Raw genomic sequence first — 22,384 nt, forward strand, 5'->3', positions numbered from 1 at the left:
TCCCAAACACACCGCCCGGGCAACAAAGGAGTGGCTTCGTAAGAAGCATTTCAAGGTCCTGGAGTGGCCTAGCCAGTCTCCAGATCTCAACCCCATAGAAAATCTTTGGAGGGAGTTGAAAGTCCATGTTGCCCAGCAACAGCCCCAAAACATCACTGCTCTAGAGGTGATCTGCATGGAGGAATGGGCCAAAATACCAGCAACAGTGTGTGAAAACCTTGTGAAGACTTACAGAAAACGTTTGACCTCTGTCATTGCCAACAGAGGGTATATAACAAAGTATTGAGATAAACTTTTGTTATTGACCAAATACTTATTTTCCACCATAATTTGCAAATAAATTCATAAAAAAAATCCTAGTGTGATTTTCTGGATTTTTGTTCTCATTTTGTCTGTCAAAGTTGAAGTGTACCTATGATGAAAATTACAGGCTTCTCTCATCTTTTTAAGTGGGAGAACTTGCACAATTGGTGGCTGACTAAATACTTTTTTGCCCCACTGTACATACAAAGGCAAGTGGTTTTAAGTGTAACATGGATTTATTTTTATCACATTCACATTTTATAACTGTATATGTTACACTGGAAGTTCTTTCAGTACATTAATTAAATTCATAGTGTTCGGTATACACAAGATTATACTTTCTTACAACAGCTGGTAAATACTGTTCATGCTCTCTCGTGTCAAAAACGTAATTACAATATAGTCTCAGTAAATGTAGCATTTGTTTTTCAGATTCAATCAAAAAATCTAAACATCAGACCCACTGACAGTACCAGTCAAAAATTGAAACCTACCCATTCAAGAGTTTTTCTTTACTTTTACTATTTTCCACATACTACATTCCCATATTGAGACATCAAAACTATGAAATAACATATATGGAATCAAGTAGTGACCAAAAAAAGTGTTAAACAAATCAAAATACATTTGAGATTCTTCAAAGTAGCCACCCTTTGCCTTGATCACAGCTTTGCACACTGTTGGCATTCTCTCAACCAGCTTCATGAGGTAGTCACCTGGATGCACTTCAGGTGCCTTGTTAAAAGTTAATTTGTGGAATTTCTTTCCCTATTAATACATTTGAGCCAATCAGTTGTGTTGTGACAAGGTAGGGGTGGTATACAGAAGATAGCCCTATTTGGTACAAGACAAAGTCCATATTATGGCAAGAACAGCTCAAATAAGTAAAGAGAAACGACAGTCCATCACAAAAACCATCAAGCGTTATGATGAAACTGGCTCTCGTGAGGATCGCCAAAGGAAAGGAAGACCCAGAGTTACGTCTATTGCAGGGGATATGTTCATTCGAGTTACCAGACTCAGAAATTTCAGCCAAATAAATGCTTCACAGAGTTCAAGTAACAGACACATCTCAGCATCAACTGTTCAGAGGAGACTGTGTGAATCAGGCCTTCATGGTCTCGTTGATGCAGAGAAACCACTACTAAAGAACACCAATAATAAGAAGAGACTTGCTTGGGCCAAGAAACACGAGTGATGGACATTAGACCGGTGGAAATCTGTACTTCGGTCAGATTTTATATATTTTTGGTTCCAACTGCTGTGTTTTTGTGAGACGTAGAGTAGGTGAACATATGATCTCCGCATGTGTGGTTCCCACGTGAAGCATGGAGGAGGTGGTGTGATGGTATGGGGGTGCTTTGCTCGTGACACTGTCAGTGATTTATTTAGAATTCAAGGCACACCTAAACAGCATGGCTACCACAGCATTCTGCAGTGATATGCCATCCCATCTGGTTTGCGCTTAGTGGGACCTATCATTTGTTTCACCACAGGACAATGACCCAACACACCTCCAGGCTGTGTAAGGACTATTTGACCAAGGAGAGTGATGGAATGCTGCATCAGATGACCTGGCCTCCGCAATCACCAACCTCAACCCAATTGAGATGGTTTGGGATAAGTTGGACTGCAGAGTGAAGGGAAAGTAGCCAACAAGTGCTCAGCATATACATGGAAACTCCTTCAAGACTGTTGGTAAAGCATTCCAGGTGAAGCTGGTTGAGAGAATGCCAAGTGTGCAAAGCTGTCATCGAGGCAAATGGTGGCTACTTTGAAGAATCTAAAATCTCAAATATATTTTGGTTTGTTTAACACTTTTTTGGTTACTACATGATTCCATATGTGTTATTTCGTAGTTTTGACATCTTCACTATTATTCTACAATGTAGAAAATAGTTAAAAATAAAAATAAAAAAACCCTTGAATGAGTAGGTGTGTCCAATCTTTTGACTGGTACTGTATGTTTTGGTGCCGTACCGTTGGAAATATGCACCAACCGACGTGACAAAATCGAGGTGTATATTCCCAGAGCTGTCTAGTGTTATGAGTAATGTCCAGTGCTATAATTTCAGTGCTGGTGGTTATGAACAGGACAGTAGGAGATAACTGTGACTAAAATGAATTACTGCTTTTAACTACCTACAGTGAGAGTAGAGTACCACAATATCCCATAATATGAGCTATAGGGTTAGGTGACATGGTATTATTATCCAATGAAAAGGAATTCTAGAACTAAAGTTGGGGTCAATTATATTTCAATTCAGGAAGTAACACGATATTCAATTTCTAAGAATTGAAATGAAATTGATACATATCCTGTCTAGAACTAATCCAACTGAACGAACAGGGAGAAAGTTCCACTGCAGTCTAAAATAAAATCTCTTCTTGACAATTGATGTTGTCTTTTGTGACATTTTGACCCTACGTGGTTAAACAAAAATGAGATTTTTAAAGACTAACATCTTCAGCTTTAAGTGTCTAAAATACAACTATGTCAGTCTGTCTTCCATCCAATATGGACCTTAAGAAAGGTAGACCTAATAACATCCAAGGTGTCGCATACCATGAACTGAAAAATATCACAATAAACCCAAATATCTGAGCATCATTTTGAGTACACAATATTTCATTTCCAACATAAAAATATGGAGTGCAACACATGAATAGCTATTTGTGACTTTTAAAAAGTTATGTACACTTCTTACTGTATAGATCGGGGGTAAAAAAAAAAACACGAGACATTCTTCACCCTAACTAAATGAATACAATAATGACTTGATTTGGAGAAGTTCATCCATGAATCACATGACAAAAAAACAATCATATCGGGGAAATTACTCGTCAGATAATCAGGCGGACTGCTGAAACAAAAATGATTTGATCTCTATTCACTAATTACACTTTCAAAACAATTAAACCATGTAATAATGCTTTCAATTGAGATGCTCTGACCACTTCCATACAATCAGACCAAACACACACACCCCATTACAGTTGCACAAGCTGTGTACACACACCTCCCTTTAACAGTGATAGGTCCCACTCAGGCATAGAGACAGAGAGCATCATAGCTTGGCCCACCAGGTCCGGATGTTAGTGTGAGGGGGTCAGATAAGACAGACCAACCAATCCCTCTCACCAGCTCTATGCCTTAATGTTCAGGCAGATAACAGGCCACCAACGTGTGGGAATGGCTCTTCCTGTGTGTCTGAGTCATTCTGCCAGGGTCCTGGCATGGCCCTTCCATATTCAGTCATACAGCATCCTGTTGACACAAACCAGCCCTAGACTGGTAGGGTGGATTAGTGAATACAATGTATTGTATTCAGCTTGTTCAGTCAGGACAAAGAATTCAACTAATTTCACCTTCAAAACAATAACAATGATTTTCTCATTCTCTACTGAAAATAATCCAAAGGATAACATGTGTCAGATATGTGTTGAATAACCACTTCCTCTCCATGATGCATCCTTAACAGGAAGTGAGGGGCATGTGCAGCAGGGGCACTCTGTGGGCCATGATCAGCCACTGTGGTTACCTTGGCAACCAGAGTTCATTCAGTTCAGTTCCAGCCACTGTCAGGCGCTCATCTGATCACTCTCAAATCCAGTTCAATAAATAGTAGAAAAATAATCCTTTATTCTTATTTGTTATCTTCTTCTTAAAAATCTGAGATGCATTGTTTACACTTTTAAACAAGTTCAGACCCCTTTTGAATAAAAGAGGCCTCCACCACACCCCCCGTGTTTCTGAGCAGGGCTATACTGGGCTACAGAAGCTAGTGTTCCTCAACAGAGGTGGAGTGTGTGAACATTAAGGAGTCCTCCAGGAGGGGGACTGCTCTGTTCTCCCCAGCCCAACTCCTCTCACCCTGGCTTGGCACAGTGGGAGCACACATGGGTGGTGGAGTCTGGAGTTTGTAGTGGTAGTGTTGGATGAATAGCTAGTAGTGATGTAGCCAGGCTTGGGAGAGGGCTGGTGGGGTTGGAGGAGAGCTGAGGCCTGTGTAGGGATCGGGTACAGAGGATCAGCACTCTGTGTCCACACTGTGCACAGTGACTGCTGCCTGCAGGTGGTGTGTGTGGAGCTGGTGGTGGGGCGGGTGGCGGTATGGGTGGAACTTGTGGCTGAGCAGCGCCGCCGTCTGAGGGGGCGTGTCCAGATCCAGGTCGTCATCGTGGTTCCCCACGTCCACGCCGGCCGACAAGGGGTCGTTGTTGCAGGGAGGGTTTTCGCTGTCCTCCTGAGGACTCATGGTGCTGTAACCTGTTGCGACACACAGGAACACAGACGTTAAAACACATTCAATCCACATCTATGTAAAAAAACACAGGCATTCATAAAAGGAGATAAGTATACAAGCACTTTGTGACAGACCAATAGAGACTTCAGAAGAGAATCAGCAAGACTTTACGTCCATCGATCTATAATTACAGTTTAGGGAACAACATTCTAAGCCATTAATTACGTATGTGAAATCTCAATCATTGTAGAAACGTCTGGAGAAGGAGAGCTGTATGTGCAGTGAGTGGTGTGTGTGTACGTTGCACGTGAGCTGGAATGAAGGGACGAGTTAAGGAAAGTTTGTGCCCCTGCAGTGGAGAGAAAGAAAGTGATAGCAATCAGATGGGGATTGCCAATTTGAATCAATAACTCCGTCTCCAATACCTCTCCAACCTCCCTCCCTCCTCCACCGACTCCCCGCAGATCACTGACATTAAAGCATCATACACATCTGCCACCTCTGATACTGCCACATCCCAACATTTAGCATCCCTAAGGCACTTTAGTTCTAGAAGACGAAGCAACTTATATAAAACAGTCCAACTGTGGAAAGAGGACAAATGTCACTGCTGTGCTGAGTGTAATGGAAGGTAGGTATGAGTGGAAGATGGGAGAAGGAATGGGCATCTATTGGTATATATCTAAGCGAAACAAAGAGGTACTGATATAACCTGGCTAGTAGAGCTTCTGAAGGTCACTTAGGCTTTTGACATGTTCCCTAATTCTGTCAGAGAGAACTATGGGGAGGACTTCAATGGGATCCGGAGGAGAGGAAAGATGCCAACTTCAGAAGCACTGAGTGCGTAGCTCCGCACTCATATCCTCTACTCAACTCCTTCCATCTATTGATGAAAAATCATTTCAAACAGTGCTACCACCATTTGTCATCAGTTTTCGGGGTAGGAAAAGAGGTGAGAAAAGTAAATCACAGTTAAAAGGGCCATGAACAACCGTGGAGACGGGGCCTGAAACAGGGGGTGTGAAAGGTCAGGACTTAGGTAATCATACAGAGAAAGGTTGTATTAATAAAGCCTATACCAGGATGTCTGTTAGCCTGCAGGCTGTTAGACAACATCCTTGACTCAGTGACTTTGTAGCTAGAGAGTACAGAGACCCTTCAGCAGCTGTGTGAGTGAGTGGACTGTGGGAAAACGCCACTGACTGAGCTGAGGAACAGAGCCAATGTGTTTTTAACGCTTTGCTGTTTGCCCTGAATCTCCTCCGCCCTCTTTCTTCCACTCTCTCTGTATTTCTCCACTGCTTCAATTTTCTCCTCTCCTTCACGTTCCTCTCTGATCAGTAGCTACACAACCAGTGTTAGCTAGAGAGACTTATCACCGGGCAGAAGAGAGGGAACACAAGGGCAGGGTGTCCTATCTGTTATGTGGTTTTACAGAGAGTTATACTACTCTCCTCCTTCTCAACCAGAAAATGTGTGGTTTTAAGAGCAGAACAGTAGTGGCCTGTTTCCTCTGGGGGTCATACTGTCTTACCGTGGTCACTCTCTGTCCCTGACCGTCCCCAGTACCTCCTCCTGCGCTCGGGGCTGTGGGTGTGTCTCTCAATCACCGCAGCAATAAACCGTGTGTTGCTGACTGCAGGACGGGACAGGAAAACATCTAGGTTTAATACAAGGAATAAAGACAAGGTCAAGTCAAGGTCTTACAGTACACTAATACTAATCCTCTTGCAGTACTTACTGATTCCCCTGTCTTCATGACTGTCCTCATCTCGCTCATTATCCAGGTTAGACATCCGCACTGACATCTCTGCAGAAAGGAGAAAGGGAAAGAATGTATTATTGTAAGAGATTACTTTCATGCATATCTTTAGTCAGAGTCAATAACAAGTGCTTATGGTCTTATTAGGGAAAGACAATAGTGCTTCTGTAGTGCAGGTCAGCTGTTGAGTTCAGGGCATTAGTTCATTCAATCATCCCCACAGCTCTAGCAGCAGCTTTCATTATCAAAACTAAGACGTGATGCTCAGACAAGAGGCAATTTTAGGGGCAATTACTGTCTGAATTTGAATACTTTCATAACAGACTAAGACAATAACAAAGTGGTTTTAAAATGTCAATAACATGTCCTATTCATAGCACTGAGATTTCTCTGAGGTCAACCTAAATCACTAACGAGCTGTATTTCCATAGTCAGTTGTTCTAGGTAACATTCATCTCCAGTATGTCGAAGTGTCTTACCCTGCGCGGCCAGAGGGGACATGTGTTGATGTGAGCGCCGGTGGAGCTGGTGTCTGTAGGCGTATACAGCCAACACCAGCACCATGATACAGCCCATAATCCCCCCAGCAACCGGCCCTACCGGTGCACTCCGAATCATGTTCAGAGACGCTACCTCCTCATCTGGAAGGAGGGAGGGGAGAGAGAGACAGTGGAGGAAGGGTTAAACACATTAGATCTATTATGCTAACCAAATTCTTCTAGGAGGACTATGACATGTATTTAGCCAGAGCTATGTATTTAGAGAGATCGGACAACTTGTAGAATTTTTAATATAGTTCTAATTTTAAACAAATCAGTTATACACCACTGTATAAATGTAATGTTAATGGTGAGCTATGACATAGCTGCCATAGAATGTTGGAGTGTCAAGTAAATGCATCATAATGCAGAAACCTCAATGACCCAGCCATAGAATTAAGAATTGGAATACGCAAGTCATTTAACAGGAAGTCTATGGTCCTAACCAGAGCCATGTATTTAGAGTTGGGAAAAATACGATTTCTGCATTATTTACATAACACTTCTACATTCTATGGCAGCCATGTTAGCTCACCGTTAACATTACGGGAGGATATTTATACAAAGCTGTGTAACTGAATGTCTAGAACTAGAACAATATTACACATTCTACAAGTTGGAATCGAAATAAATTGCTCAGGTCCTAACTCGTTCAATAAGTTGCTCAGGTCCTAACTCATTCAATAAATTGCTCAGGTCCTAACTCCCTAAATAAGTTGCTCAGGTCCTAACTCATTCAATAAATTGCTCAGGTCCTAACTCGTTCAATAAATTGCTCAGGTCCTAACTCGTTCAATAAATTGCTCAGGTCCTAACTCCCTAAATAAATTGCTCAGGTCCTAACTCCCTAAATAAATTGCTCAGGTCCTACTCCCTAAATAAATTGCTCAGGTCCTAACTCCCTAAATAAATTGCTCAGGTCCTAACTCCCTAAATAAATTGCTCAGGTCCTAACTCATTCAATAAATTGCTCAGGTCCTACTCCCTAAATAAATTGCTCAGGTCCTAACTCATTCAATAAATTGCTCAGGTCCTAACTCATTCAATAAATTGCTCAGGTCCTAACTCGTTCAATAAATTGCTCAGGTCCTAACTCCCTAAATAAGTTGCTCAGGTCCTATTCCCTAAATAAGTTGCTCAGGTCCTACTCCCTAAATAAATTGCTCAGGTCCTAACTCGTTCAATAAATTGCTCAGGTCCTAACTCCCTAAATAAGTTGCTCAGGTCCTATTCCCTAAATAAGTTGCTCAGGTCCTACTCCCTAAATAAATTGCTCAGGTCCTACTCCCTAAATAAATTGCTCAGGTCCTACTCCCTAAATAAATTGCTCAGGTCCTACTCCCTAAATAAATTGCTCAGGTCCTACTCCCTAAATAAATTGCTCAGGTCCTACTCCCTAAATAAATTGCTCAGGTCCTACTCCCTAAATAAATTGCTCAGGTCCTACTCCCTAAATAAATTGCTCAGGTCCTACTCCCTAAATAAATTGCTCAGGTCCTACTCCCTAAATAAATTGCTCAGGTCCTACTCCCTAAATAAATTGCTCAGGTCCTACTCACTAAATAAATTGCTCAGGTCCTAACTCGTTCAATAAATTGCTCAGGTCCTAACTCCCTAAATAAATTGCTCAGGTCCTACTCCCTAAATAAATTGCTCAGGTCCTACTCCCTAAATAAATTGCTCAGGTCCTACTCCCTAAATAAATTGCTCAGGTCCTACTCACTAAATAAATTGCTCAGGTCCTAACTCGTTCAATAAATTGCTCAGGTCCTAACTCCCTAAATAAATTGCTCAGGTCCTAACTCGTTCAATAAATTGCTCAGGTCCTAACTCATTCAATAAATTGCTCAGGTCCTAACTCATTCAATAAATTGCTCAGGTCCTAACTCGTTCAATAAATTGCTCAGGTCCTACTCCCTAAATAAATTGCTCAGGTCCTAACTCGTTAAATAAATTGCTCAGGTCCTAACTCGTTCAATAAATTGCTCAGGTCCTAACTCGTTCAATTAATTGCTCAGGTCCTAACTCGTTAAATAAATTGCTCAGGTCCTAACTCGTTCAATTAATTGCTCAGGTCCTAACTCCCTAAATAAATTGCTCAGGTCCTAACTCGTTCAATAAATTGCTCAGGTCCTAACTCGTTCAATAAATTGCTCAGGTCCTAACTCCCTAAATAAATTGCTCAGGTCCTAACTCGTTCAATTAATTGCTCAGGTCCTAACTCCCTAAATAAATTGCTCAGGTCCTAACTCGTTCAATAAATTGCTCAGGTCCTAACTCGTTCAATAAATTGCTCAGGTCCTAACTCCCTAAATAAATTGCTCAGGTCCTAACTCGTTAAATAAATTGCTCAGGTCCTAACTCGTTCAATAAATTGCTCAGGTCCTAACTCGTTAAATAAATTGCTCAGGTCCTAACTCGTTAAATAAATTGCTCAGGTCCTAACTCATTCAATAAATTGCTCAGGTCCTAACTCATTCAATAAGTTGCTCAGGTCCTAACTCGTTCAATAAATTGCTCAGGTCCTAACTCGTTCAATAAATTGCTCAGGTCCTAACTCCCTAAATAAGTTGCTCAGGTCCTAACTCGTTAAATAAATTGCTCAGGTCCTAACTCGTTAAATAAATTGCTCAGGTCCTAACTCGTTCAATAAATTGCTCAGGTCCTAACTCGTTCAATAAATTGCTCAGGTCCTAACTCCCTAAATAAGTTGCTCAGGTCCTAACTCGTTCAATAAATTGCTCAGGTCCTAACTCCCTAAATAAATTGCTCAGGTCCTAACTCGTTCAATAAATTGCTCAGGTCCTAACTCCCTAAATAAATTGCTCAGGTCCTAACTCCCTAAATAAATTGCTCAGGTCCTAACTCCCTAAATAAATTGCTCAGGTCCTAACTCGTTCAATAAATTGCTCAGGTCCTAACTCCCTAAATAAATTGCTCAGGTCCTAACTCCCTAAATAAATTGCTCAGGTCCTAACTCATTCAATAAATTGCTCAGGTCCTAACTCATTCAATAAATTGCTCAGGTCCTAACTCGTTCAATAAATTGCTCAGGTCCTAACTCGTTCAATAAATTGCTCAGCTCCTACTCCCTAAATAAGTTGCTCAGGTCCTAACTCGTTAAATAAATGACTCTGGTCATACTCCCTAAATAAATTGCTCAGGTCCTAACTCGTTAACCTGTTTGGGGTAGGGGGCAGCATTTTCACTTTTGCATAAATAGAATGCCCAAACTGAACTGCCTCCTACTCTGTCCCAGATCCTAATATATGCATAATATTATTAGTGTTGGATGGAAAACACTCTGAAGTTTCTAAAACTGTTTGAATCATGTCTGTGAGTATAACAGAACTTATTTAGCAGGCGAAACCCCGAGGACAAACCATTCAGATTCTTTTTTTTTTGAGGTCACTGTCTTTTCAATAGGATTTCATGGGGAATTCTAATCAGAATTCTAATCAACTTTCCTGCAGTTCCTACCGCTTCCACTGGATGTCACCAGTTTGTAGAAATTGGTTGAAGTTGTTCCTTTGTGTAATGAAGAAGTACCATAGCTCAGAACGAACGTCACTTCATGTGTACCTTTTGATAGAGGCACGTAACCAGAAAAGTAGCGTCAGTTTGTTTTGCTCCTGTATTGAACACAAATCATCCCGTCTTCAATTTGATCGATTATATATATTTAGAAATACCTAAAGTTGTATTACAAAAGTAGTTTGAAATGTTTTGGCAAAAAACGCACCAAATAAATGGACATTTTGGATATATATCGATGGAATTAATCGAACAAAAGGACCATTTTTGATGTTTATGGGACATATAGGAGTGCCAACAAAAGAAGCTCGTCAAAGGTAAGGCATGATTTATATTTTATTTCTGCATTTTGTGTCGCGCCTGCAGAGTTGAAATAAGCTACTCTCTCATTGTTTACTGTTGTGCTATCATCAGATAATAGCATCTTATGCTTTCGCCGAAAAGCCTTTTTGAAATCTGACATGTTGGCTGGATTCACAACGAGTGTAGCTTTAATTTGCTATCTTGCATGTGTAATTTAATGAAAGTTTGATTTTTATAAAAATGTATTTGAATTTGGCGCTCTGCATTTTCCCTGGCTATTGGCCAGCCTACTCCAGAGAGGTTAAATACATTGCTCAGCTCCTACTCCCTAAATAAGTTGCTCAGCTCCTACTCCCTAAATAAGTTGCTCAGCTCCTACTCCCTAAATAAGTTGCTCAGCTCCTACTCCCTAAATAAGTTGCTCAGCTCCTACTCCCTAAATAAGTTGCTCAGCTCCTACTCCCTAAATAAGTTGCTCAGGTCCTACTCCCTAAATAAATTGCTCAGGTCCTACTCCCTAAATAAATTGCTCAGCTCCTACTCCCTAAATAAGTTGCTCAGCTCCTACTCCCTAAATAAATTGCTCAGCTCCTACTCCCTAAATAAGTTGCTCAGCTCCTACTCCCTAAATAAGTTGCTCAGGTCCTACTCCCTAAATAAGTTGCTCAGCTCCTACTCCCTAAATAAGTTGCTCAGCTCCTACTCCCTAAATAAGTTGCTCAGCTCCTACTCCCTAAATAAGTTGCTCAGGTCCTACTCCCTAAATAAATTGCTCAGGTCCTACTCCCTAAATAAATTGCTCAGCTCCTACTCCCTAAATAAGTTGCTCAGCTCCTACTCCCTAAATAAGTTGCTCAGCTCCTACTCCCTAAATAAATTGCTCAGGTCCTACTCCCTAAATAAGTTGCTCAGGTCCTACTCCCTAAATAAATTGCTCAGCTCCTACTCCCTAAATAAGTTGCTCAGGTCCTACTCCCTAAATAAATTGCTCAGGTCCTACTCCCTTAAATAAATTGCTCTGGTCCTAACTCGTTAAATAAATTGCTCTGGACATACTGTGGGGAGATCAAGCCCACTAGCCCATTATGTTTGCATGACCTCGTGACAGTATGGAATGAGTAGACTCACCCAACATCCCTATGCCGTCCATGTAAGGGCTCTTGGCCCCGAGGATACCCCCGAAGCATTCCTTCTGCAGGGCACAGTAAGGTTTGTCCAGGTGGGTCTTCCCATCATTGTCCACCATACACCATTCACAGTCCAACACGCCAAAACAGTCACTGGAGATCACAGAGTAAAGGTATGAGGTAAAGTCATGGTCAAGACTCATACAACGTAATGGATTTTCTTCACATTAAATCTCAGCAAATGTATTTTGGAAACGTGTTGTGATCTGAAACTTGTTTTGCTCTTCTAAATCAGTATATACACATCACCACATGCTTTAATTAAATAAGTACAGTGCCTTGCAAAAGTATTCATCCCCCTTGCCATATTTTCCCTAATGGACATACACAAAATAGTCCAAATTGGTGAAGTGAAAAAAATGACTTATAAAAAATGGAAAAGTGATGCGTGCATATGCATTCACCCCATTTGCTATGAAGCCACTAAATAAGATATGGTGCAACCAATTACCTTCAGAAGTCACATAATTAGTTAAATAAAGTCCACCTGTGTGCAATCTAAGTCTCACATGATTTCAGTATATATATACACCTGTTCTGAAAGGCCCCAACACCACTAAGCAAGCGGCACCATGAAGACCAAGGAGTTCTCCAAACAGGTCAGGGACAAGGTTGTGGAGAAGTACAGATCAGGGTTGGGTTATGAAAAAGTAGCCGAAACTTTGAACATCCCACGGAGCACCGCTAAATCGATTGTTAAAAAATTGAAAGAATATGGCACCACAACAAGCCTGCCAAGAGAGGGCCACCCACAAAAATTCACGGACCAGGCAAGGAGGGCATTAATCAGAGAGGCAAAAAAGAAACCAAAGATAACCCTGAAGGAGCTGCAAAGCTCCACAGCGGAGATTGCAGTATCTGTCCATAGGACCACTCTAAGCCATACACTCCACAGAGCTGGGCTTTACAGAAGAGTGGCCAGAAAAAAGCCATTGCTTAAAGAAAAAATGAGGAAGGAAAACGCTATGTCTGGCGCAATCCAAACACTTCTCATCACCCCAAGAACACCATCCCCACAGTGAAGCATGGTGGTGGTAGCATCATGCTGTGGGGATGTTTTTCATTGGCAGGGAATGGGAAGCTGGTCAGAATTTAAGGAATGATGGATGCGCGAAATACAGAGATTTGAGACTGGTATGGAGGTTCACCTTCCAGCAGGACAATGACCGTAAGCATACTGCTAAAGCAACACTCGAGTGGTTTAAGGGAAAACATTTTAATGTCTTGGAATGGCCTAGTCAAAGCCCAGACCTCAATCCAATTGAAAATCTGTGGTATGACTTAAATATTGCTGTGCACCAGCGGAACCCATCCAACTTGAAGGAGCTTGAGCAGTTTTGCCTTGAAGAATGGGCAAAAAACCCACTGGCTAGATGCGCCAAGCTTATAGAGACATACCCCAAGAGACTTGCAGCTGTAATTACTGCAAAAGGTGTCTCTACAAAGTATTGACTTTGGGGTGGTGAATAGTTATGTACGCTCAAGTTCAGTTCTTTTGTCTTATTTCTTGTTTGTTTCACAATAAAATATTTTTCATCTTCAAAGTGGTAGACATGTTGTTTAAATCAAATGATACAAACCCCAATATGTTTTATTTTAATTCCAGGTTGTAATGCAACAAAATAGGAAAAATGCCAAGGGGGATGAATACTTTTGCAAGTGGGCTGTAGCGGTAGCCTGTGGGCTGTAGCTGTGGGCGATGGTTGTGGGCTGTAGCTGTGGGCGATGGTTGTGGGCTGTAGCTGTGGGCGATGGTAGTGGGCTGTAGCTGTGGGCGATGGTAGTGGGCTGTAGCGGTAGCCTGTGGGCTGTAGCTGTGGGCGATGATTGTGGGCTGTTGCTGTGGGCAATGGTTGTGGGCTGTTGCTGTGGGCAATGGTTGTGGGCTGTAGCTGTGGGCAATGGTTGTGGGCTGTAGCTGTGGGCAATGGTTGTGGGCTGTAGCTGGGGGCAATGGTTGTGGGCTGTACTCAACCTGCTAGTGAAGCGCTGGCTGCAGCGAGTGTTGATACACTGGTGCAGGGTGTCCTGCAGACTGGAGTCAATCACCGTCAGAGACAGGGGCTCCTGGTGCACCTCACAGCTGGGGTTCCTGTTGAGCCACACGGTCAGACCATAGTGATGAACATGAACACACGGTCAAACCCCAATACACATGACCACACAGTCAGACTACAACAATGACAAACACAGTTCAAATGAGAACTGGCACCACACTGAATCAAGGAGGTAATGACTAACCAATGATAATGTCACAGTTTCAAATTAGGCAGTAATTAGCATTTCGTGAAAAGACCTCAATCAACCACAACAGAGGAAACACGACATGAATGCATGACTGCAGTCTGACAGCAGCTTTGTGGACGATCTTTTCTCTAGCATCCCACTATCCTCTCACAAAGAGCCTTAGCTAGACAGACAGTTGTCCTCTTCATTTTTTGACAGCTTTTCTGCTACATATACACACATTTGACATACATGGTACTTTAATATAAAGCATAACAATAGTACATTACCAAACATAAGCTCTTTAATCTCAACCCTCAGCCACTCTCAGCCCACCTATCAGCATAGACCTCAGCTCTTTAATCTCAACCCTCAGCCACTCTCAGCCCACCTATCACCATAGACCTCAGCTCTTTAATCTCAACCCTCAGCCACTCTCAGCCCATCTCACCTGTCACCATAGACCTCAGCTCTTTAATCTCAACCCTCAGCCACTCTCAGCCCATCTCACCTATCACCAGACCTCAGCTCTTTAATCTCAACCCTCAGCCACTCTCGGCCCATCCCACCTATCACCATAGACCACCCTTGTTTGGTTTCCATGTGCCATATATTTTTCAATTGTACTGTGATGTTTTACATACATTTGAACCTTTCAAAATGGTATATTATCCACAGATTGTGAGCTAAAGATGAAAACCTTTCCTAAGAGTATTTTATATTATTTACTGACCGACTATGGCTTTCCAAATCACCCAAAACTGCTATTTGAAAGGGTCATTTTAAGTTCATGTTTTTTTAACCATTCCTGAACCTGTGACCAAAAATAATCTACATAGGGGCAATGTCATTTACAAAAACATTTACTTCGGCGATGTCATCTACAAAATAGCTTCCAATACTCTACTCAGCAAACTGGATGCAGTCTATCACAGTGCCATCCATTTTGTCACCAAAGCCCCTTACCATTTATTTTGCTAGCTGTATGGCGCAGCTGTCAAAATGTTGATCCTAAAATGAAATTGCTATATTTTTCGCAAATTTGTATCTTTAATATATGGCAGGCACACAAGTTCCCAACCTTCTCCCTTTTCCACTTGCCTCCTCCAGTTTGTATTGAGCAGATATTCCCATATATTTTCCATAGCTGCACGTGACATAACTCCAACAGTTCTATTCATAATATCATTCATATATTTAATATCAAGTTTAAACATGTTTCCATAAAGAATATTTTTCATTAGATAAATATATTTGAGTTTAACCATAACATTTGTTCTAGCTTATCTGAAGGACAAAAGTGAAATTGTAACCAGCTTTGCATGACTTTTTTAAGAAAGGGCGATTACTTTAAACAAAATGTCATTTTCAATTAGTTGGAAATGAGAAGTTGTAATCTGCAAAAATGGCATGTTTTAACAAAGGATTAGTCTTTCTTAATAATCTACTGGAGATCATTTTGGGTTGAAGTATAACTTATGTATGAGTGAAGCTTTTAGTGAGAGATTTAATGCATTCATATTTGATCATTTTATCCCCCCAAACTCATTCATTAAATAATTAGGCATGTTTAATTTTGTCTGGCTTAGCGTTCCAAATAAAATGAAATTGTTTTTGCTCAAACGATTAAAAACGAGTTGTCTGGAGTAAGCAGTACCATTAGTAAGTAAGTAAACTGTGGTAGGACCATTAGTAAGTAAACTGTGATAGGACCATTAGTAAGTAAGTAAACTGTGATAGGACCATTAGTAAGTAAACTGTGATAGGACCATTAGTAAGTAAACTGTGATAGGACCATTATTAAGTAAACTGTGATAGGACCATTAGTAAGTAAGTAAACTGTGATAGGACCATTAGTAAGTAAACTGTGATAGGACCATTAGTAAGTAAGTAAACTGTGAAAGGACCATTAGTAAGTAAACTGTGATAGGACCATTAGTAAGTAAGTAAACTGTGATAGGACCATTAGTAAGTAAGTAAACTGTGATAGGACCATTAGTAAGTAAACTGTGATAGGACCATTAGTAAGTAAGTAAACTGTGAAAGGACCATTAGTAAGTAAACTGTGATAGGACCATTAGTAAGTAAGTAAACTGTGATAGGACCATTAGTAAGTAAGTAAACTGTGATAGGACCATTAGTAAGTAAACTGTGATAGGACCATTAGTAAGTAAGTAAACTGTGAAAGGACCATTAGTAAGTAAACTGTGATAGGACCATTAGTAAGTAAACTGTGATAGGACCATTAGTAAGTAAACTGTGATAGGACCATTAGTAAGTAAGTAAACTGTGATAGGACCATTAGTAAGCAAACTGTGATAGGACCATTAGTAAGTAAACTGTGATAGGACCATTAGTAAGTAAGTAAACTGTGAAAGGACCATTAGTAAGTAAACTGTGATAGGACCATTAGTAAGTAAGTAAACTGTGATAGGGCCATTAGTAAGTAAGTAAACTGTGATAGGACCATTAGTAAGTAAGTAAACTGTGATAGGACCATTAGTAAGTAAGTAAACTGTGATAGGACCATTAGTAAGTAAGTAAACTGTGATAGGACCATTAGTAAGTAAGTAAACTGTGATAGGACCATTAGTAAGTAAGTAAACTGTGATAGGACCATTAGTAAGTAAGTAAACTGTGATAGGACCATTAGTAAGTAAACTGTGATAGGACCATTAGTAAGTAAACTGTGATAGGACCATTAGTAAGTAAGTCAACTGTGATAGGACCATTAGTAAGTAAGTCAACTGTGATAGGACCATTAGTAAGTAAGTAAACTGTGATAGGACCATTAGTAAGTAAGTAAACTGTGATAGGACCATTAGTAAGTAAGTAAACTGTGATAGGACCATTAGTAAGTAAACTGTGATAGGACCATTAGTAAGTAAACTGTGATAGGACCATTAGTAAGTAAGTAAACTGTGAAAGGACCATTAGTAAGTAAGTAAACTGTGATAGGACCATTAGTAAGTAAGTAAACTGTGAAAGGACCATTGGTAAGTAAACTGTGATAGGACCATTAGTAAGTAAGTAAACTGTGATAGGACCATTAGTAAGTAAGTAAACTGTGATAGGACCATTAGTAAGTAAGTAAACTGTGATAGGACCATTAGTAAGTAAGTAAACTGTGATAGGACCATTAGTAAGTAAACTGTGATAGGACCATTAGTAAGTAAACTGTGATAGGACCATTAGTAAGTAAACTGTGATAGGACCATTAGTAAGTAAGTAAACTGTGATAGGACCATTAGTAAGTAAGTAAACTGTGATAGGACCATTAGTAAGTAAACTGTGATAGGACCATTAGTAAGTAAACTGTGATAGGACCATTAGTAAGTAAACTGTGATAGGACCATTAGTAAGTAAGTAAACTGTGAAAGGACCATTAGTAAGTAAGTAAACTGTGATAGGACCATTAGTAAGTAAGTAAACTGTGAAAGGACCATTGGTAAGTAAACTGTGATAGGACCATTAGTAAGTAAGTAAACTGTGATAGGACCATTAGTAAGTAAGTAAACTGTGATAGGACCATTAGTAAGTAAACTGTGATAGGACCATTAGTAAGTAAACTGTGATAGGACCATTAGTAAGTAAACTGTGATAGGACCATTAGTAAGTAAGTAAACTGTGATAGGACCATTAGTAAGCAAACTGTGATAGGACCATTAGTAAGTAAACTGTGATAGGACCATTAGTAAGTAAACTGTGATAGGACCATTAGTAAGTAAGTAAACTGTGATAGGACCATTAGTAAGTAAGTAAACTGTGATAGGACCATTAGTAAGTAAGTAAACTGTGATAGGACCATTAGTAAGTAAGTAAACTGTGATAGGACCATTAGTAAGTAAGTAAACTGTGATAGGACCATTAGTAAGTAAACTGTGATAGGACCATTAGTAAGTAAACTGTGATAGGACCATTAGTAAGTAAGTAAACTGTGATAGGACCATTAGTAAGTAAGTAAACTGTGATAGGACCATTAGTAAGTAAACTGTGATAGGACCATTAGTAAGTAAACTGTGATAGGACCATTAGTAAGTAAACTGTGATAGGACCATTAGTAAGTAAGTAAACTGTGATAGGACCATTAGTAAGTAAGTAAACTGTGATAGGACCATTAGTAAGTAAGTAAACTGTGATAGGACCATTAGTAAGTAAGTAAACTGTGATCGGACCATTAGTAAGTAAACTGTGATAGGACCATTAGTAAGTAAACTGTGATAGGACCATTAGTAAGTAAACTGTGATAGGACCATTAGTAAGTAAGTAAACTGTGATAGGACCATTAGTAAGTAAGTAAACTGTGATCGGACCATTAGTAAGTAAGTAAACTGTGATAGGACCATTAGTAAGTAAACTGTGATAGGACCATTAGTAAGTAAGTAAACTGTGATAGGACCATTAGTAAGTAAGTAAACTGTGATAGGACCATTAGTAAGTAAGTAAACTGTGATAGGACCATTAGTAAGTAAGTAAACTGTGATAGGACCATTAGTAAGTAAACTGTGATAGGACCATTAGTAAGTAAACTGTGATAGGACCATTAGTAAGTAAGTAAACTGTGATAGGACCATTAGTAAGTAAGTAAACTGTGATAGGACCGATAGTAAGTAAGTAAACTGTGATAGGACCATTAGTAAGTAAACTGTGATAGGACCATTAGTAAGTAAACTGTGATAGGACCATTAGTAAGTAAGTAAACTGTGATAGGACCATTAGTAAGTAAACTGTGATAGGACCATTAGTAAGTAAACTGTGATAGGACCATTAGTAAGTAAACTGTGATAGGACCATTAGTAAGTAAGTAAACTGTGATAGGACCATTAGTAAGTAAGTAAACTGTGATAGGACCATTAGTAAGTAAGTAAACTGTGATAGGACCATTAGTAAGTAAGTAAACTGTGATAGGACCATTAGTAAGTAAACTGTGATAGGACCATTAGTAAGTAAACTGTGATAGGACCATTAGTAAGTAAGTAAACTGTGATAGGACCATTAGTAAGTAAGTAAACTGTGATAGGACCATTAGTAAGTAAGTAAACTGTGATAGGACCATTAGTAAGTAAACTGTGATAGGACCATTAGTAAGTAAACTGTGATAGGACCATTAGTAAGTAAACTGTGATAGGACCATTAGTAAGTAAGTAAACTGTGAAAGGACCATTAGTAAGTAAGTAAACTGTGATAGGACCATTAGTAAGTAAGTAAACTGTGAAAGGACCATTGGTAAGTAAACTGTGATAGGACCATTAGTAAGTAAGTAAACTGTGATAGGACCATTAGTAAGTAAGTAAACTGTGATAGGACCATTAGTAAGTAAGTAAACTGTGATAGGACCATTAGTAAGTAAGTAAACTGTGATAGGACCATTAGTAAGTAAGTAAACTGTGATAGGACCATTAGTAAGTAAGTAAACTGTGATAGGACCATTAGTAAGTAAACTGTGATAGGACCATTAGTAAGTAAACTGTGATAGGACCATTAGTAAGTAAGTAAACTGTGATAGGACCATTAGTAAGTAAGTAAACTGTGATAGGACCATTAGTAAGTAAGTAAACTGTGATAGGACCATTAGTAAGTAAACTGTGATAGGACCATTAGTAAGTAAACTGTGATAGGACCATTAGTAAGTAAACTGTGATAGGACCATTAGTAAGTAAGTAAACTGTGAAAGGACCATTAGTAAGTAAGTAAACTGTGATAGGACCATTAGTAAGTAAGTAAACTGTGAAAGGACCATTGGTAAGTAAACTGTGATAGGACCATTAGTAAGTAAGTAAACTGTGATAGGACCATTAGTAAGTAAGTAAACTGTGATAGGACCATTAGTAAGTAAGTAAACTGTGATAGGACCATTAGTAAGTAAACTGTGATAGGACCATTAGTAAGTAAACTGTGATAGGACCATTAGTAAGTAAACTGTGATAGGACCATTAGTAAGTAAGTAAACTGTGATAGGACCATTAGTAAGCAAACTGTGATAGGACCATTAGTAAGTAAACTGTGATAGGACCATTAGTAAGTAAACTGTGATAGGACCATTAGTAAGTAAGTAAACTGTGATAGGACCATTAGTAAGTAAGTAAACTGTGATAGGACCATTAGTAAGTAAGTAAACTGTGATAGGACCATTAGTAAGTAAGTAAACTGTGATAGGACCATTAGTAAGTAAGTAAACTGTGATAGGACCATTCGTAAGTAAGTAAACTGTGAAAGGACCATTGGTAAGTAAACTGTGATAGGACCATTAGTAAGTAAGTAAACTGTGATAGGACCATTAGTAAGTAAGTAAACTGTGATAGGACCATTAGTAAGTAAGTAAACTGTGATAGGACCATTAGTAAGTAAACTGTGATAGGACCATTAGTAAGTAAACTGTGATAGGACCATTAGTAAGTAAGTAAACTGTGATAGGACCATTAGTAAGTAAACTGTGATAGGACCATTAGTAAGTAAACTGTGATAGGACCATTAGTAAGTAAACTGTGATAGAACCATTAGTAAGTAAACTGTGATAGGACCATTAGTAAGTAAACTGTGATAGGACCATTAGTAAGTAAGTAAACTGTGATAGGACCATTCGTAAGTAAACTGTGATAGGACCATTAGTAAGTAAGTAAACTGTGATAGGACCATTAGTAAGTAAGTAAACTGTGATCGGACCATTAGTAAGTAAACTGTGAAAGGACCATTAGTAAGTAAACTGTGATAGGACCATTAGTAAGTAAACTGTGAAAGGACCATTAGTAAGTAAGTAAACTGTGATAGGACCATTAGTAAGTAAGTAAACTGTGAAAGGACCATTAGTAAGTAAGTAAATTGTGAAAGGACCATTAGTAAGTAAGTAAACTGTGAAAGGACCATTGGTAAGTAAGTAAACTGTGAAAGGACCATTAGTAAGTATGTAAACTGTAATAGGACCATTAGTAAGTAAGTAAACTGTGATAGGACCATTAGTAAGTAAGTAAACTGTGATAGGACCATTAGTAAGTAAGTAAACTGTGATAGGACCATTAGTAAGTAAGTAAATTGTGATAGGACCATTAGTAAGTAAGTAAATTGTGATAGGACCATTAGTAAGTAAGTAAACTGTGATAGGACCATTTGTAAGTAAGTAAACTGTGATAGGACAATTAGTAAGTAACTAAACTGTGATAAGACCATTAGTAAGCAAACTGTGATAGGACCATTAGTAACATGGGCTATTCAACTTTTCAAACACGCCCTCCTCTCCCTTCCTCCCTTCCAATGTAACCTCCTGTTCCGAGGACGATGGTCCAATATCAGAATGGTTCAGATAATAAATACAGAACGAAGCCAACATCAGCGTAAGCTTTGGTTGCGAATGGTATGAACGTTGAACTCTTATTCACTACAGAAGTGATACCTCCTAGCCCGTGAGTTAGCAACAGCCGCTGCAAACGAGGATTAGGAAGGAACAGACAGAGTATCCCGTCTACCACACAACGACGTTACTACAACATTTTCAATTTACCAGCAGAGACATTCTTCAAAGGACAAAGGACTCGGTTTGGCAACATGGCCTTCCATCTACCACCAACCTACCGAACGAAGCGCAGCTCAGAGTAAATATAGCATCTTCCTTTTCCAAATGGGCGGTAATTTAGAATGCATAAGATACTGTATTTACGATAGCACAGCTTCGCCCTTTGTTCCTCAGTCTTCCCGCTCTTTCACTCAAACCCAGCCCATTTTCTTTTGTGTAACCAGTTGTCATATCTGTTCCGCCCGCTAGGGACGTTTTCCTTTATGACGTAATTTGTAATCAAGTTATGATTTAAATATGTGTATGTGTAATTCTGTGTGATTAGTTAGGTATTTAGTAAATAAATAATTAAACCCAATTTTGTATTGCTGATTCAACTTGTTAGCCAGGGTTCGTGCAGATAACCAAGAATTTACAACTTTCAGATGAGACTGAATTAAGATGACGATTAATATTGACTGATATTGATGTAAAATATTACTAGGTCTTTAAGAGTTTATTCGTAAGATAACAGCTCTATAAATATTATTTTGTGTTGCCTGACTCTAGTTAATTACATTTGCATGATTAGCTCAATCAGGTAATATTAATTACGGATAAATTATTTTGTAGAATAGCATAGAATAGCACTTAATCCGGCATAGCCAAAGACACGACACATTCTTTGCAAACTTTCTATTGAAATTGACTGTGGTAAGTACATGTATTTATTTGAGATGTGAACACCAAGTATGTTTACTTCACCGTCCACCCATTTTATTGGTAAACTACAGTGT

General features: G+C 39.4%; 1 protein-coding gene across 2 annotated transcripts in view; it reads right to left on the reverse strand.

The window, feature by feature from the left end:
* Nucleotides 1-2,798: 2,798 nt before the first annotated feature.
* cachd1 (cache domain containing 1) overlaps nt 2,799-22,384 on the reverse strand; it is a 155,713-nt gene continuing 136,127 nt past the window's right edge. Inside the window, exons 21-26 of one of the 2 annotated variants that reach the window (XM_036978626.1) lie at nt 13,851-13,967; nt 11,817-11,968; nt 6,792-6,953; nt 6,292-6,360; nt 6,085-6,210; nt 2,799-4,573 (exon numbers count right to left, since the gene is read on the reverse strand). In XM_036978626.1, the coding sequence (XP_036834521.1) occupies nt 4,335-4,573; nt 6,085-6,210; nt 6,292-6,360; nt 6,792-6,953; nt 11,817-11,968; nt 13,851-13,967 (865 nt within the window). In that variant the 3' untranslated portion in view covers nt 2,799-4,334. The remainder of the gene's footprint in view (nt 4,574-6,084; nt 6,211-6,291; nt 6,361-6,791; nt 6,954-11,816; nt 11,969-13,850; nt 13,968-22,384) is intronic. The other variant, XM_036978627.1, reaches the window with a different exon arrangement.

Source organism: Oncorhynchus mykiss, chromosome 5, assembly GCF_013265735.2.
Source record: "Oncorhynchus mykiss isolate Arlee chromosome 5, USDA_OmykA_1.1, whole genome shotgun sequence".
Taxonomy (NCBI): domain Eukaryota; kingdom Metazoa; phylum Chordata; class Actinopteri; order Salmoniformes; family Salmonidae; genus Oncorhynchus; species Oncorhynchus mykiss.